Source organism: Salvelinus namaycush, chromosome 18 (genome assembly GCF_016432855.1).
Source record: "Salvelinus namaycush isolate Seneca chromosome 18, SaNama_1.0, whole genome shotgun sequence".
Taxonomy (NCBI): Eukaryota; Metazoa; Chordata; class Actinopteri; order Salmoniformes; family Salmonidae; genus Salvelinus; species Salvelinus namaycush.
The window spans coordinates 10,898,596-10,913,943 of record NC_052324.1 but is presented as its reverse complement, the minus strand read 5'-3'; the positions used below and the strand labels follow the sequence as shown (position 1 = coordinate 10,913,943).

General features: G+C 44.1%; 1 protein-coding gene across 1 annotated transcript in view; it reads right to left on the bottom strand.

Moving 5' to 3' along the window:
* The window catches only part of LOC120063535 (unconventional myosin-Ih-like), a 42,474-nt gene that overhangs the window by 3,553 nt on the left and 23,573 nt on the right, over positions 1-15,348 (bottom strand). Inside the window, exons 19-27 of the mRNA XM_039013899.1 lie at positions 14,882-14,995; positions 14,716-14,792; positions 14,566-14,634; positions 12,222-12,306; positions 11,859-12,021; positions 11,664-11,747; positions 5,399-5,492; positions 512-567; positions 189-324 (exon numbers count right to left, since the gene is read on the bottom strand). Of these exons, the coding sequence (XP_038869827.1) occupies positions 189-324; positions 512-567; positions 5,399-5,492; positions 11,664-11,747; positions 11,859-12,021; positions 12,222-12,306; positions 14,566-14,634; positions 14,716-14,792; positions 14,882-14,995 (878 nt within the window). The remainder of the gene's footprint in view (positions 1-188; positions 325-511; positions 568-5,398; positions 5,493-11,663; positions 11,748-11,858; positions 12,022-12,221; positions 12,307-14,565; positions 14,635-14,715; positions 14,793-14,881; positions 14,996-15,348) is intronic.

Sequence of the window (15,348 nt, the reverse complement as noted above, 5' to 3'; positions counted from 1 at the left end):
CACATTAGTCTCATTGGGGAGAATCCCAACTTCCACTTAAGTAGAATTTTCACCTAGTAATCCATTGTGAAAATGTGCTATAAAATGGAAGTTAAGATTCATCTCAATTGAGATCAAGTCTATTTCGCAAGAGAGATCAGACAAGCTAGAACCCCATCCATCCCATCCACAGCATGCTGGATGCTCACCTTTCAGAGTAGTGTACAGCACTCTCTGCTTGATCTTGGCATCATCCACCACATAGGCAGCAGTCTGTGTGAGGATGAGCTGCCGAGGTCGGGCTTTAAATCCATTCCTGTCATACTTCACTATTGGTATGCTGTACTGCAAAGAGAGAGAGAAGAAAGATGGTGGGAGAGAGGGGTGAGAGAGAAGAGAGATGGTGTAAAAGTACGAGAGTGAGAGAGGGAGCAGGAGAGAAAAAGAGAGAAAATATTTTTAAATGATTGAAACAATCTTTCTATGAGTTTTAAGTGCCAAGGACACACTGCAACACAAGTGTCTTGATTACCTTGATTCCTTCATGGTGAATCATCTGCAGGACCTTCATATTTATGTCCTGTTCACCTGAAAATAGAACATAGTGCAAAATGTGGCATTTGACCCTAAAATACAAGTTTAAGTTAGACACCACATAATACACAGATACTATCCACTACTACAGGGGTTTCCAAACTTTTATGGCCCACAACCCCATTTTCATATCTGAAAATTCCTGCGACCCCAACCTGGTGAAAAAAAAAATGTAATTAACAGCCGGTGTTAACTTGTTTATTTGGGGCTATGGCAGTCAATAGAAAAACATTCTAACAGTGTTTCTGATTGTCTTTTTAACTCACCATCACATTTTAATGTGGGGCTATGACAGTCAATTGCAAATTAGTCTCTTAGCTCACCACCACTACTGAGATGGGTGTGCTTGATGGGTGTGCTTGATGCATGTCGTGTCGGAGCTTCTCAAAGTCAAGGGGAGTGGTCAACAGTGCGCACCTCATCTCTGAGGTCACATCCAAACTGGATCAATATTTGGTTTAATGCAGAGAGAAGAGAGAAGCTGGTGAAGGGTAGCCTACCACAAGTTTTATGGTGTTTTTAAGACAACTGGAAACTCAAGGTCAAATTATGACGTCAGTGATCTTCAGGTCGGAAAGCCGGAGCTCTAGAAAGAGGCCCGAGGTCCCGAGTTGGAATTCCGAATTGGATGACCATTATAAAAAAAAAAAATCCCAGTCGGAGCTCGAGTTTCCAGTTGTCTTGAACGCACTGAAGTCAGAGATTTCAGAGTTCCCAGTTGTTTGGAATGCGACATAAATGCTCAGAGAGAAGCGGCAGGGTATTCCCGTTGTGTCAGGAACCAAAACTCCTCTGTAGTGACCCGTAAATGCATTTGGTCACATGACAGCTCAATCAGCTGTTCGATTTCACTTACCAGCATGTCAGCAGAGCCAGGATCACATTGAAACAGATTGGGAAGTACATTGGCAAGAAAAAGTATGTGAACCCTTTGGAGTTACCTGGACTTCTGCATAAATTGGTCATAAAATTTGATCTGATTTTCATCTAAGTCACAACAAGACAAACACAGTCTGCTTAAACTAATAACACACAAACAATTATACGTTTTCATGTCTTTATTAAACACACCGTGTAAACATTCACAGTGCAGGGTGGGAAAAGTATATGAACCCTTGGTTTTAATAACTGGTTGACCCTCCTTTGGCAGCAATGACCTCAACCAAATGTTTTCTGTTGTTGCGGATCAGACCTGCACAACGGTCAGGAGGAATTTTGGACCATTCCTCTTTACAAAACTGTTTAAACTGCAATATTCTTGGGATGTCTGGTGTGAACTTCTCTCGAGGTCATGCAACAGCATCTCAATCGGGTTGAGGTCAGGACTCTGACTGGGGTACTCCAGAAGGCGTATTTTCTTCTGTTGAAGCCATTCTGCTGTTGATTTACTTCTGTGTTTTGGGTCATTGTCCTGTTGCATCACCCAACTTCTGTTGAGCTTCAATTGGCGGACTGTAACGTTCGTCATATTCCTCCTCCTCGGACGAGGAGGAGCATGGATCGGACCAACACGCAGCGAGGTATGTAGACATAATGAATATTTATTAAAGCAAAGACGAACATACGAAGAACACTTGAATAGAAACAAAACAACAAAACGACGTAGACAGACCTGAACTTGAGAACTTACATAGACACGAAGAACGCACGAACAGGAAAGACTAGCCAAACGAACGAACAAACGAAACAGTCCCGTGTGGTAGACACAGACACAGGAACAATCACCCACAAACAAACAGTGAGAACAGCCTACCTTAATATGGTTCTCAATCAGAGGAAACGTCAAACACCTGCCCCTAATTGAGAACCATATCAGGCAACACATTTAACCCAACATAGAAACACATAACATAGACTACCCACCCAGCTCACGTCCTGACCAACTAAACAAAGTTCAAAAACAACGGAAAACAGGTCAGGAACGTGACAGAACCCCCCCCTCAAGGTGCGAACTCCGGGCGCACCCCTAAAACTCAAGGGGAGGGTCTGGGTGGGCATCTGTCCGCGGTGGCGGCTCCAGCGCAGGACGAGGACACCACTCCACCATTGTCTTTGTCCCCCTCCTTAGCGTCCCTTGAGTGGCGACCCTCGCCCCCGACCCTGGTCCAGGAACCTTCACCAAGGCCCCTCCTAAATAGAGGAGACAACTCAGGACAGAGAGGTAGCTCAGGACAGAGAGGTAACCCAGGACAGAGAGGTAACCCAGGACAGAGAGGTAACCCAGGACAGAGAGGTAACCCAGGACAGAGGGGTAGCTCAGGACAGAGGGGTAGCTCAGGACAGAGGGGTAGCTCAGGACAGAGGGGTAGCTCAGGACTGAAGGGCAGCTCCGGACAGAGAGGCAGCTCTGGACTGAATGGTTGCTTCGGACTAGATACAGGTCCGGACTATATGGCAGCTCATGACTGGAGGGCAGCTCATGACTATATGGCAGCTCATGACTGGAGGGCAGCTCATGACTGGAGGGCAGCTCATGACTGGAGGGCAGCTCATGACTGGAGGGCAGCTCATGACTGGAGGGCAGCTCATGACTGACTGCCGGCTCTGGCAGCTCCTGACTGGCTGGCGGCTCTGGCGGCTCCTGACTGGCTGGCGGCTCTGGCGGCTCCTGACTGGCTGGCGGCTCTGGCGGCTCCTGACTGACGGACGGCTCTGACGGCTCGGGACAGACGGGCGGCTCTGACGGCTCGGGACAGACGGGCGGCTCTGACGGCTCGGGACAGACGGATGGCTCAGATGGCGCTGGGCAGACGGATGGCTCAGATGGCACTGGGCAGACGGATGGCTCAGATGGCGCTGGGCAGACGGATGGCTCAGATGGCGCTGGGCAGACGGATGGCTCAGATGGCGCTGGGCAGACGGATGGCTCAGATGGCGCTGGGCAGACGGATGGCTCAGAAGGCGCTGGGCAGACGGATGGCTCAGATGGCGCTGGGCAGACGGATGGCTCAGATGGCGCTGGGCAGACGGATGGCTCAGAAGGCGCTGGGCAGACGGATGGCTCAGAAGGCGCTGGGCAGACGGATGGCTCAGATGGCGCTGGGCAGACGGATGGCTCAGATGGCGCTGGGCAGACGGATGGCTCAGATGGCGCTGGGCAGACGGATGGCTCAGATGGCGCTGGGCAGACGACCGACTCCGACCTGCTGAGGCGCACAGTAGGCCTGGTGCGTGGTGCCGGAACTGGTGGTACCGGACTGGAGACACGCACCTCAAGGCTAGTGCGGGGAGCAGGAACAGGGCACACTGGATTCTCGAGGCGCACTATAGGCCTGGTGCGTGGTACTGGAACTGGTGATACCGGGCTGAGGGCACGCACCTCAGGGCGAGTGCGGGGAGAAGGAACAGTGCGTACAGGACTCTGGAGACGCACAGGAGGCTTGATGCGTGGTGCCGGAACTGGAGGTACTGGGCTGGAGACACGCACCATAGGGCTAGTGCGTGGAGGAGGAACAGGGCTCTGGAGACACACTGGAAGCCTGGTGCGTGGTGTTGGCACTGGTGGTACTGGGCTGGGGCGGGGAGGTGGCGCCGGATATACCGGACCATGCAGGCGTACTGGCTCCCTTGAGCACTGAGCCTGCCCAACCTTACCTGGTTGTATGCTCCCTGTAGCCCGACCAGTGCGGGGAGGTGGAATAACCCGCACTGGGCTGTGTAGGCGAACCGGGGACACCATGCGTAAGGCTGGTGCCATGTATGCCGGCCCGAGGAGACGCACTGGAGACCAGACGCGTTGAGCCGGCTTCATGGCACCTGGCTCAATACTCAATCTAGCCCTGCCAGTGCGGGGAGGTGGAATAACCCGCACCGGGCTATGCACACGTACAGGAGACACCGTGCGCTCTTGGGTCGATCGCCCACCTGTCGATCTCCTCCCAGGTAGTAGCCCAGATCCTTCTCCTGCTTCCGTGCTAGCTCCTCAAAACGCCGCCTCTCTGCTTTCGCTGCCTCCAGCTCAGCTTTGGGGCGGCGATATTCTCCTGGTTCTTCGCTGTCCAGAATTTCCTCCCAATTCCTGTAATCCTGCGTTTGCTGCTGCTGCCTTGAATCACGCTGCTTGGTCCTGTTCAGGTGGGTAATTCTGTCACGATCGTCTTTACGTGAATGAGTGGACCAAGGCGCAGCGTGAGAGACATACATCTTCCTTTTATTAGACGAAGACGTAACACGAAACACTCTTACAAAACTAACAAAACAATAAACGACCGTGAAGCTATAAACGAAAGTGCACACACAAGCTACTAACGTTCAACATAGACAATTACCCACAAAAGCCTACTGCCTATGGCTGCCTTAAATATGGCTCCCAATCAGAGACAATGAATGACAGCTGTCTCTGATTGAGAACCATTCAGGCAACCATAGACTTACCTAGACACCTACACAAACCCATACACTCTACCAAAACCCCCTATACCATACAACCACCCCAGACGAGACAACTATACACAAACATCCCCCCTGTCACACCCTGACCTAACCAAAATATTACAGAAAACAAAGATAACTAAGGCCAGGGCGTGACAAGTGGGTTAACTGCCTTGTTCAGGGGCAGAACAACAGATTTTTACCTTGTCAGCTCGAGGATTCGATCTAGCAACCTTTCGGTTGAAAAAGCCTTGAATAAGTAGGTGTGTCCAAACTTTTGACTGGTACTGTATATATACATATATACTGTATATTTTTTATATATATTTATTTGTATATCGTATTTTTTTCTCAGGATTTTGGAAATTCTCCTGCGACCCCATTTTCATATCAGGTGACCCCACATGGGGTTGCGACCCCTAGTTTGGGAACCGCTGTGCTACTATATACTGACTGATCCTGGTGTCCACATAGGGTTGGGAGACACTCTGTGGGTAGCTGTCCTTCTTGCCCTTGAAGATGACACTGGTGATCCCCTTGAGTTGAAGCTGGGAGGGAAACACAATTAATAAACATCACAACGACGGAATTACACATTCATGTGATCACAAACATCTGCATAGGCTATACAGGTTATACAAGGTTTAAAATCCTAACCTTTTAGGCCCCTATGCCTACAACACAGTAAATACAATAAAACATGTACAGTACTACAACAAAAGTCTGTTGCCTACTATATCCATGATGTAATGGATAGCAAAAATCAAGTTTTTATTTATCTGACTTTCATTTATCTGCATGTTCAGCCCTTAGATTGAACAACAATTTCACATAAACAGTTGATTTCATGAGTTTGATTCACAAATGTCAATTTAAAAAAATACGGTCCGCCAAACAAAAACCTGATCAGAATGAATTTATATGAAGCTGTACAGAAATGTACAGAAATGTACAGAAGTACAGAAATGGTTTGCTCAGTGGGAAATGAATATCCAACTCGTCAGTGACAACTGTCAGGGTTTTGGAGTGACAGCAAATATGTGAGCTTATTACTGTATTATAGACACTATATTCTGGGATTTCCTACGATCTTCTATGTAGAAGAACCCCTTACCTTCTAAAAACTCTTGTGTAGCTAGAGCGTGTACATGAGAGTCTCATCTTTTCATAGATAGCTTTTAATCGTTTTTAGTAGCTTAACCATTCGGATGTTTTAGTAAAAAGACCCAGCCCGGAGCCTCTTCGGGGTCTGCTCTTGTCTCACAAACACTTCTCTAGCTCAGTCCCCGTTAATCACACAAACTAATGATTGGTATGGATGCAGAAAAAATAGACAACTCCAATGGTACAACCCAGAAGTCTGTAGCTCAAACACACTTTGTGTTTTAAAAGTCCTAAACAGGGGTGGAAGTAACTAATTACAAATACTCTTGTTACTGTAATTGAATAGCTTTCCCGAGTACTTGTACTTTGAGTATTTTTCTAAGTCAGTAATTACATTTAGACTTAAGTATGTTTTGAATTAATTATTGTATTTCGCTACCTTTTTAAAGCCATAAGTTACAGACTACAATTTTGTTGGCTGTCCATAGTTTATCATGATGTTACGTGGGCTGGGGCCCCTCAAATAAAATGTCACGCATCACGCACCAAACAGGCCAATCCAATTAAGCCGTGCACACAAACTGAACGATGATGGTAGGCAGATTTTCAAAAAAGCTAAAATAACTTTGTTAGTCTGACATGTCTTGAAATAGAGAGTAAAAGTTTTTTTTATCAAAGCGGTGTGTGTGAAAAACAATGGAGACGGAGAAGACTGAGGAGAGTCAGGAGACAATCCAGACACATACCCAGTGTCTGTGTCTTCTGAAGAACACAAGGAGGAGAATCAATGGTTGCATTTCAGTGACCAGTTCTCCGTCAAGTACAAGAGAGGCCATCCTTGCAGCTACAGTAAGTTAGCTAGCTAGCTGCATGGCTAACCAGCACCCGAAAATATTAGCCGTTCTTGTGGCTAGCACGTCATTGTCACTATGTGTGGTGGGCTAGGTAACAACATTAGCTAGGCTAACATCAAAAACAAGTGAACTAGCTAGCTATTTAGCTAACATTAGCTTGCTTTGTCATGACGTATTTCGAGAGATTTAGGATTTTTAGCTATCTGATATACTTAGTCATGTGTAAATTAGGATAATGATCATCTAAAAGCCAGACTTAGTAAGTATAAAATAGAATGGGTCAAGTTTCATTATTCTTTTAGTTAACTATATTTGGTTAGATCACTCAGATGATGTATGAAAGCATAGAATAGCCAAGTATCACATAATTCAATCACATCAAATGTGCAGCCGTTCATTACACATTAATGAGAGTTGAAGTAGGCCTATCATTCATTACATTAACCTTAATGATTGATGTATTCATTCAACATCAGTGTTTCTCACAAATAATGTATTGTCTACACATCAATCTCATTTCATTGAGTGTGTGTCTGCATGTGAAGTGAGAGAGAACAATACATTAATTCATCTGGCATATAACTGTGTGTGTCAACACAATAGCTACAGCTAGACATAGGCTCATCTCATTAGGCAACTTTTTAGGTCAGAGAACATCTGACAGACTCATTACAGTCTCAGTATCTGAGAATAATAAGCAGTGATTTTAGCATGTAAATGTTGGTGGGGCAAAAAACTAAAAGTGAGATGCATTCCCGCAAAGCCACTACACAACACAACACTAAACAATACATTTATTGCAATATAACAGTGACAAACGGTGCCTACAAACTGTTTGGGCCTACATAAAGCTGTCCCAACAGCAGAGTCCCAACAGCAGTCCCAACGCCTTACCACTGCTACACCTGGCTTTCAGCGGAGCCTTGTCTGGCAGCGAAACAGTTCATTCAGCCTCATTTACTGCCTTAAAAAAACATAGCTGATATGGCTGACTTGCTTAATTGTATTACTGCTGATGATATCTGGAAATGTGCATGTACACCCTGGCCCATCTACTGTTGCAAGCCCCAATTCTGACTTGTGCTCTGATATCTGCTTCACTGATTTCTGCTCTCGTAAAAGCCTGGATTTTCTGCAAATTAACACTAGAAGCTTATTACCTAAAATGGATCAATTGAAAGTATGGGTTCACAGCTCCAATCCAGATGTGTTGGTCATTACTGAGACGTAGTTAACTTCTCTAGGGTAGGGGGCAGCATTCGGAATTTTGGATGAAATGCATGAACAAATTAAACTGCCTGCTTCTCGGGCCCAGAAGATATGATGTGCATATAACTGGTAGATTTGGATAGAAAACACTCTAAAGTTTCCAAAACTGTTAAAATAGTGTCTGTGAGTATAACAGAACTGATTTGGCAGGCGAAAACCTGAGGAAAATCCATTCAGGAAGCAGTTTCTTTTTTGGTTTTGTAGTTTTTTATTCAATGCCATTACAGTATCCATTGACTTAGGACTCAAATTGCAGTTTCTATGCCTTCCACTAGATGTCAACAGTCTTTAGAAATTGTTTCAGGCTTGTATTTCTTGTTTACCTCTTAAATTGACAACATTATTGTCCGGTTGAAATATGATTGATTATTTAGGCTAAAAACAACCTGAGGATTGAATATAAACATCGTTTGACATGTTTCTATGAACTTTACGGATACAATTTGGATTTTTTTGTCTTCCTGTTTTGACTGCTTTGAGCCTGTGGATTACTGAAGAAAACGCGCGAACAAAACAGAGGTTTTTGGATATAAAGAGACTTTATCGAACAAAAGGAACATTTATTGAGTAAATGAATGTCTGCTGAGTGCAACCATATGAAGATCATCAAAGGTAAGGGATTAATTTTATCTCTATTTCTGATTTGTGTAACTGTTCTACTTGGCTGGTTACTGTTTGTAATGATTTGTCTAGTGGGCTATGTTCTCAAATGATCGTAAGGTATGCTTTCGCCGTAAAGCATTTTAAAAATCTGACACCGTGGTTGGATTCACAAGAAGTTAATCTTTAAACCTATGTAAAATATGTTTTGTTTTCTGAATTTTTATAATGAGTATTTCTGTATTTGAATTTGGCGCCCAGCAGTTTCACTGGCTGTTGAAGAGGTGGGACGCTAACGTCTCACGTACCCAAGAGAGGTTAAGGAAGAGTGTTTTGAACACTGATTATAACCTTTTTTCGGCAAGACAGATCTTCCAAAGGTGGGAGTGGCAATCTTTACCAAGGATCACCTTCAGTGCTCGGTTGTCTCCACCAAGTCTGTCCCCAAACAATTTGATTCTAAGCATTAAACTTTCAAATAGCTCTTTGTTGACTGTTGCTGGGTGCTATCGTCCTCCATCAGCACCGGCCTGTACCCTACCTGCCCTAAACTCTCTCCTGGCCCCTTACACTAAGTCTGAATTTGTCCTGCTGGGTGACCTGAACTGGGACATACTTAAATCCACCTGACCTAGTCCTAAAGCAATGGGACTCCCTAAATCTTTCTCAGATTATTACTAATCCCACAAGGTAGGACTCCAAACATCCAGAAAAGGCTACTCTCCTCAATGTTATCCTCACAAAAAATCCTGACAGGTATCAGTCTGGTGTTTTCAGTAATGACCTTAGTGATCACTGTTTTACAGCCTTTGTTTCTAATGGCTGCTCAGTGAAATGACCTGTCCTGATTTGTCATAGATGCTTGCTAAAACAGCTCTGTCGAAAACGCTTGGACTTTCTTTTTTGATATTTTCAGTGGTATTGTTTAACAAACACGCCCCCATAAAGAAAATAGGAACTAAAAACAGGTTCAGCCCCTAATTCGTGATCTGCAGAGTTACTCCATCTCAAGAATTTTATTTGGCAATTGCATTATAGGCCTATTTATATTTTGCCCTGTCTATCAAAAGTGTTGGAAAAACTTGTCAATAATCAACTGACTGGCTTTCTTGATGTCTATAGTATTTTCTCTGTTATGCACTCTGGTTTCCACTCAGGTTATGGATCTGTCACTGCAACCTTAGAGGTCCTCAATGATGTCACCATTGCCCTTGATTCTAAGCAATGTTGTGCTGCTATTTTTATTGACTTGGCCTAAGCTTTTGATACGGTAGACCATTCCATTCTTGTGGGCCGGCTAAGGAGTATTGGTGTCTCTGAGGGGTCTTTGGCCTGGTTTGCTAACTGCCTCAAAGAGTGCAGTGTATAAAGTTAGAACATCTGCTGTCTCAGCCACTGCCTGTCACCAAGGGTGTACCCCAAGGCTCGATCCTAGGCCCAACGCTCTTCTTAATTTACATCAGCAACATGGCTCAGGCAGTAGGAAGCTCTCTCATCCATTTATATGCAGATGAAACAGTCTTATACTCAGCTGGCCCCTCCCCGGATTTTGTGTTAAACGCTCTACAACAAAGCTTTCTTAGTGTCCAACAAGCTTTCTCTACCCTTAACGTTGTTCTGAACACCTCCAAAACAAATGTCATGTGGTTTGGTAAGAAGAACGCCCCTCTCCCCACAGGTGTGATTACTACCTCTGAGGGTTTAGAGCTTGAGGTAGTCACCTCATACTAGTACTTGGGAGTATGGCAAGATGGTACACTGACCTACTCTCAGCACATATCAGAGCTGCAGGCTAAAGTTAAATCGAGACTTGATTTCCTCTATCATAATTGCTCCTCTTTCACCCCAGCTGCCAAACATACCCTGATTCAGATGACCATCCTACCCATGCTAAATTACGGAGAAAATGTATAGAACGGCCGGTAAGGGTGCTCTCAGACGGCAAGATGTTCTATATCATTCTGCCATCAGATTTGCTACCAATGCTCCTTATAGGACACATCACTGCACTCTATACTCCTCTGTAAACTGGTCATCTCTGTATACCCGTCACAAGACCCACTGGTTGATGCTTATTTATAAAACCCTCTTAGGCCTCACTCCCCCCTATCTGAGATATCTACTGCAGCCCTCATCCTCCACATACAACACCCGTTCTGCCAGTCACATTCTGTTAAAGGTCCCCAAAGCACACACATCTCTGGGTCGCTCGTCTTTTCAGTTTGCTGCAGCTAGCGACTGGAACGAGCTGAAACAAACACTCAAACTGGACAGTTTTATCTCAATCTCTTCATTCAAAGACTCAATCATGGACACTCTTACTGACAGTTGTGGCTGCTTTGTGTGATGTATTGTTGTCTCTACCTTCTTGCCCTCTGTGCTGTTGTCTGTTGTGTTGCTACCATGTTGTTGTCATGTTGTTGGATGTTGGATGGCAGCCGCCGATAAACCCCACAGAAGAAAGGGCGGGGGGACAACGGTAGCTAGCTAGCCGTACACCGGTAGACAGTGACCTTCGTCCCCGCCTGTCGGGCACTGTTTTCCTGCAGTTCTGTTAACGACGGCGAGGGCAGGTGTTCAGCAGACAGGAGCAAAGGACACCGTGTGCTAGTTTAGCCAGCTAGTCCGGTACACCGCAGGCCGGAGCAACACCGTGTGATAGCTAGCACACGATGTCGCTAACTAGCAAGCTAGTTATTTAGCTAACCCACGGTGTCGCACACCAGCAGTTTTACTTGTACTTAAGTAAAATGTCATTATACATACTAACAGTACATCTACTTGAGTAGGATATTTCAGTATTCTTTCAACTTCTGGTCCTAATTCAAGACCGGCGTGATGGTGGGACTCATTGTGTTAAAATGGAAAATGACAGAGTAATTCTGGTTTTACCTGTGCTTTCTGTTGTGCAGTGATACCTCTGATATACTTCCTCACCATGAGACGCATGTGGAGCTGACGCAGGATCTCTGAGGTCTGTACAAGTAGAGCAAGCACAGTTCCACAGCCAAGTTTCACTGAGCTTCCCCTTTAAGCAAAATAGCCATCCTCAATTCAATGTCATTTAATTCCAATGTCAATACATACCTCCGTCAATACCGGTGGAGGGGTAAGCCAGCTGGTTTTATCCAGAACCATTTCGGGGAGATTGTCTTTCAGCCTGTTTAGGTAGTTCTGTCTGACAAAGGCCAGGTATTCTGAGTTATCAATGGTCTTTGCCTCCCCTCTGGCCATGTATCCTTTAATAAACCTGGGATAGAAAATGATCAAATTGGTCATGTATTTGTAACACTGCCCTCTGCCTTCTGGGACTGTGCTGTAAATGATAGGCAGCAATCCACTATGGACATAAACTATAGTCTAGAGTATAAATGATGTTATGTAATTCTGGTTGATGGATCAACATTGTAGTGTTAGAGCCTGAAGATATAATCTTGTCCTCCATCTTACTTCTTGATGACCTTGACAGCCCATTGTCTCCTCCCTTTCTCTTTCCTGGCTTGTACTCCTCGCCAGCAAGTTTCAATCTTGGTGGCTAAGGATCACATTACACAACAGGTATCTTAATAAAAATGGAGAGAACGGTGAACTTATTGAATGTCTCTGTATATTTAGTTTTAGTTCAGACTACTTCATTCTGTTTGCATGGCCAGTGAAATTAATATATAGCTTGTCTTCAATGTTCCTGCTCTCCAAAAATGTACCATTTATCCTATGTCATGTTACACACATCATAATATACTGAACAAAAATATAAACTCTACATGCAACAATTGAAAAGTCAATTTGAATACATTCATTAGGCCCTAATCTATGGATTTCACATAACTGTGAATACAGATATGCATCTGTTGGTCGCATATACTTTAAAAAAAGGTAGGGGTGTGGATCAGAAAACCAGTCAGTATCTGGTGTGACCACCATTTGCCTCATGCAGCGTAACACATCTCCTTCGCAAGGAGTTGATCAGGCTGTTGATTGTGGCCTGTGGAATGTTGTCCCACTTCTCTTCAATATGGCTGTGCAAAGTTGCTGAATATTGGCGGGAACTGGAACGCGCTGTCGTACACGTCGATACAGAGCATCCCAAACATGCTCAATGAGTGACATATCTGGTGAGTATGCAGGCCATGGAAGAACTGGGATATTTTCAGTTTCCAGGAATTGTGTACAGATCCTTACGACATGGGGCTGTGCATTATCATGCTGAAACATGAGGTGATGGCGTCGGATGAATGGCATGACAATGGGCCTCAGGATCTCATCACGGTATCTCTGTGAATTCAAATTGCCATTGATAAGATGCAATTGTGTTCTTTGTCCGTAGCTTATGCCTGCCCATACGATAACCCCACCGCCACCATGGGGGACTCTGTTCACAACGTTGACATCAGCAAACCGCTCGCCCACACGACGCCATACACTTTGTCTCCGGTCGTGAGGCTGGTTGAACGTACGGCCAAATTCTCTAAAACAACATTGGAGGGGGCTTACGGTAGAGAAATGAACATGAAATTCTCTGGCAACAGCTCTGGTGGACATTCCTGCAATCAGCATGCCAACTGCACACTCCCTCAAAACTTGAGACATCTGTGGCATTGTGTTGTGTGACAAAACTGCACATTTTAGAGTGGCCTTTTATTCTCCCCCAGCACAAGGTGCACCTGTGTAATGATCATGCTGTTTAATCAGATTTTTGATATGCCACACCTGTCAGGTGGATTATCTTGGCAAAGGAGAAATTCTCACTAACAGTAATGTAAACAAATTTGTGCACAAAATCTGAGAGAAATAAGCTTTTGTGCATATGGACAATTTTGGGGATCTTTTATTTCAGCTCATGAAACATGGGACCAACACTTTACATGTCGCGTTTATATTATTGTTCAGTGTATATTTAATAAATATATGCAGACACTTTTATTCAAAGTAACTTACAGTCATGCGTGCATCCGTATTTTACACGTGGGTGGTCCTGGGAATCAAACCCACTATACTGGTGTTGCAAGCACCATGCTCTACCAACTGAGCTACAGGCAGTGTTTGGGAATAGTGAATTACATGTAGTTCAACTAGTAATTTAACTACATTTTACAGTAGCTTAGTGTTAGTTGAACCTAATTCAAATCTAGGTAATCTTTTCAGTAGTCAATAACTTTTTTGCCATGTTAACCCCTCTGTTAACATATGAACCTAAATTGATCTGTTCTTCCGATTTGTATTCTATGATATATAATTTATCACGATGGAGTAGTTTGGATGTAGTGAACGACTTTTTCAAAGTTTTTCTTAAAGCACAACTCCACCACTTTTCAACCTCCTTTTCATTACCTCCAGCACAATACCAGTGTCAACATATTTTCAAAACGGAACATTTCTACGTTTTGAAGAAGTTATAAAGTTAAAAAGTTCTACCCGATGACATCATTAAAGATGAACAGTTATTTTAAAACACTATGAGATTCGCAGTGATGTGAGGAGCAAGAAAAGACCCTCCCTTTTGCTTGAAACCCGTTGCAGCTTTTGAAAATCCCTGTTTTTACTTTTAATAATTTCTTCTTATATTTTTAAACACAGATCATAGAAATGCACTGTTTTCACATATGTAGACACTGGTTTGGTGCTGGAGATGATGAATATGAGGTTGAAAAGTGGCGGAATTGTCCTTTAAGGGTAGCTTTAGTGTAGCTTAATGTCTTCTAGTGTGAAGTAATTGGTAGCTTGGTAAACTATATTTTCAGAGTAGCTTCCCCAACAATGGCTACAGAGGAACACATCATGTAGCTTCACTTACCGGCTTCTTTCTGTCTTCTGAATTGTCCTTTTTGCCAGTATCCCTTGTACTGGGCCTGAATCCTTGATGCTGTAATATCAATGAGTAATATTACAATCTCTATGCAAATAAATAAAACCTCTTGATTTTTCTTAGTTTTCCTGTCCTTACCAAGTTTATGTTTGCAGACCTCAAAGGCATCCTCTGTGGCAAAAAGTGTCCTGGGGTGGCGGATAAATATCTTGGTTCTACAGTGAAATGGAAAGGTAACAGAGGTTTGTATGAACCAATTTAGTCAAGGAGAAATGAGTGGCCCACACTGGTTAGCTGCTCTCACCTGCCCATTTTGTACTCATCTGGTAGGTAACCTAGGTGCTGCACCAGCACTTCCACTCCTTCTGCAGCCACTCCTCTCCAATAGGGCCAGGTGGCTGGGCATAGGGGCTTGTATCTGGAGGTGGATCACACATCACCTAATTGTCCTAGACCTAGATGGATGTAGGCCTAATGCTCTACAGTATGTTGTACTGAATGTAATACCTGTGCTTGTTTGTGTTGAGACACAAGACAAATTTCCCCAAGGGGACACAATAAAAAATCTATAATAATGGACAGATAGAAATGTAAAAAAATAGGGGAGGGTTGTCAAACTTTTTTTTACTTTGGGGAGTGTTGTGTGTTTTTTTGTATTGGGCACAGGGGAGGGTAGTGCATTTTTTCCTTATGTTTGCATTCACTGTTTTGCAGATTTTACGATATCATTTTTTGTTTATAATTCCTTACACATAGTCACATTTCCTTATC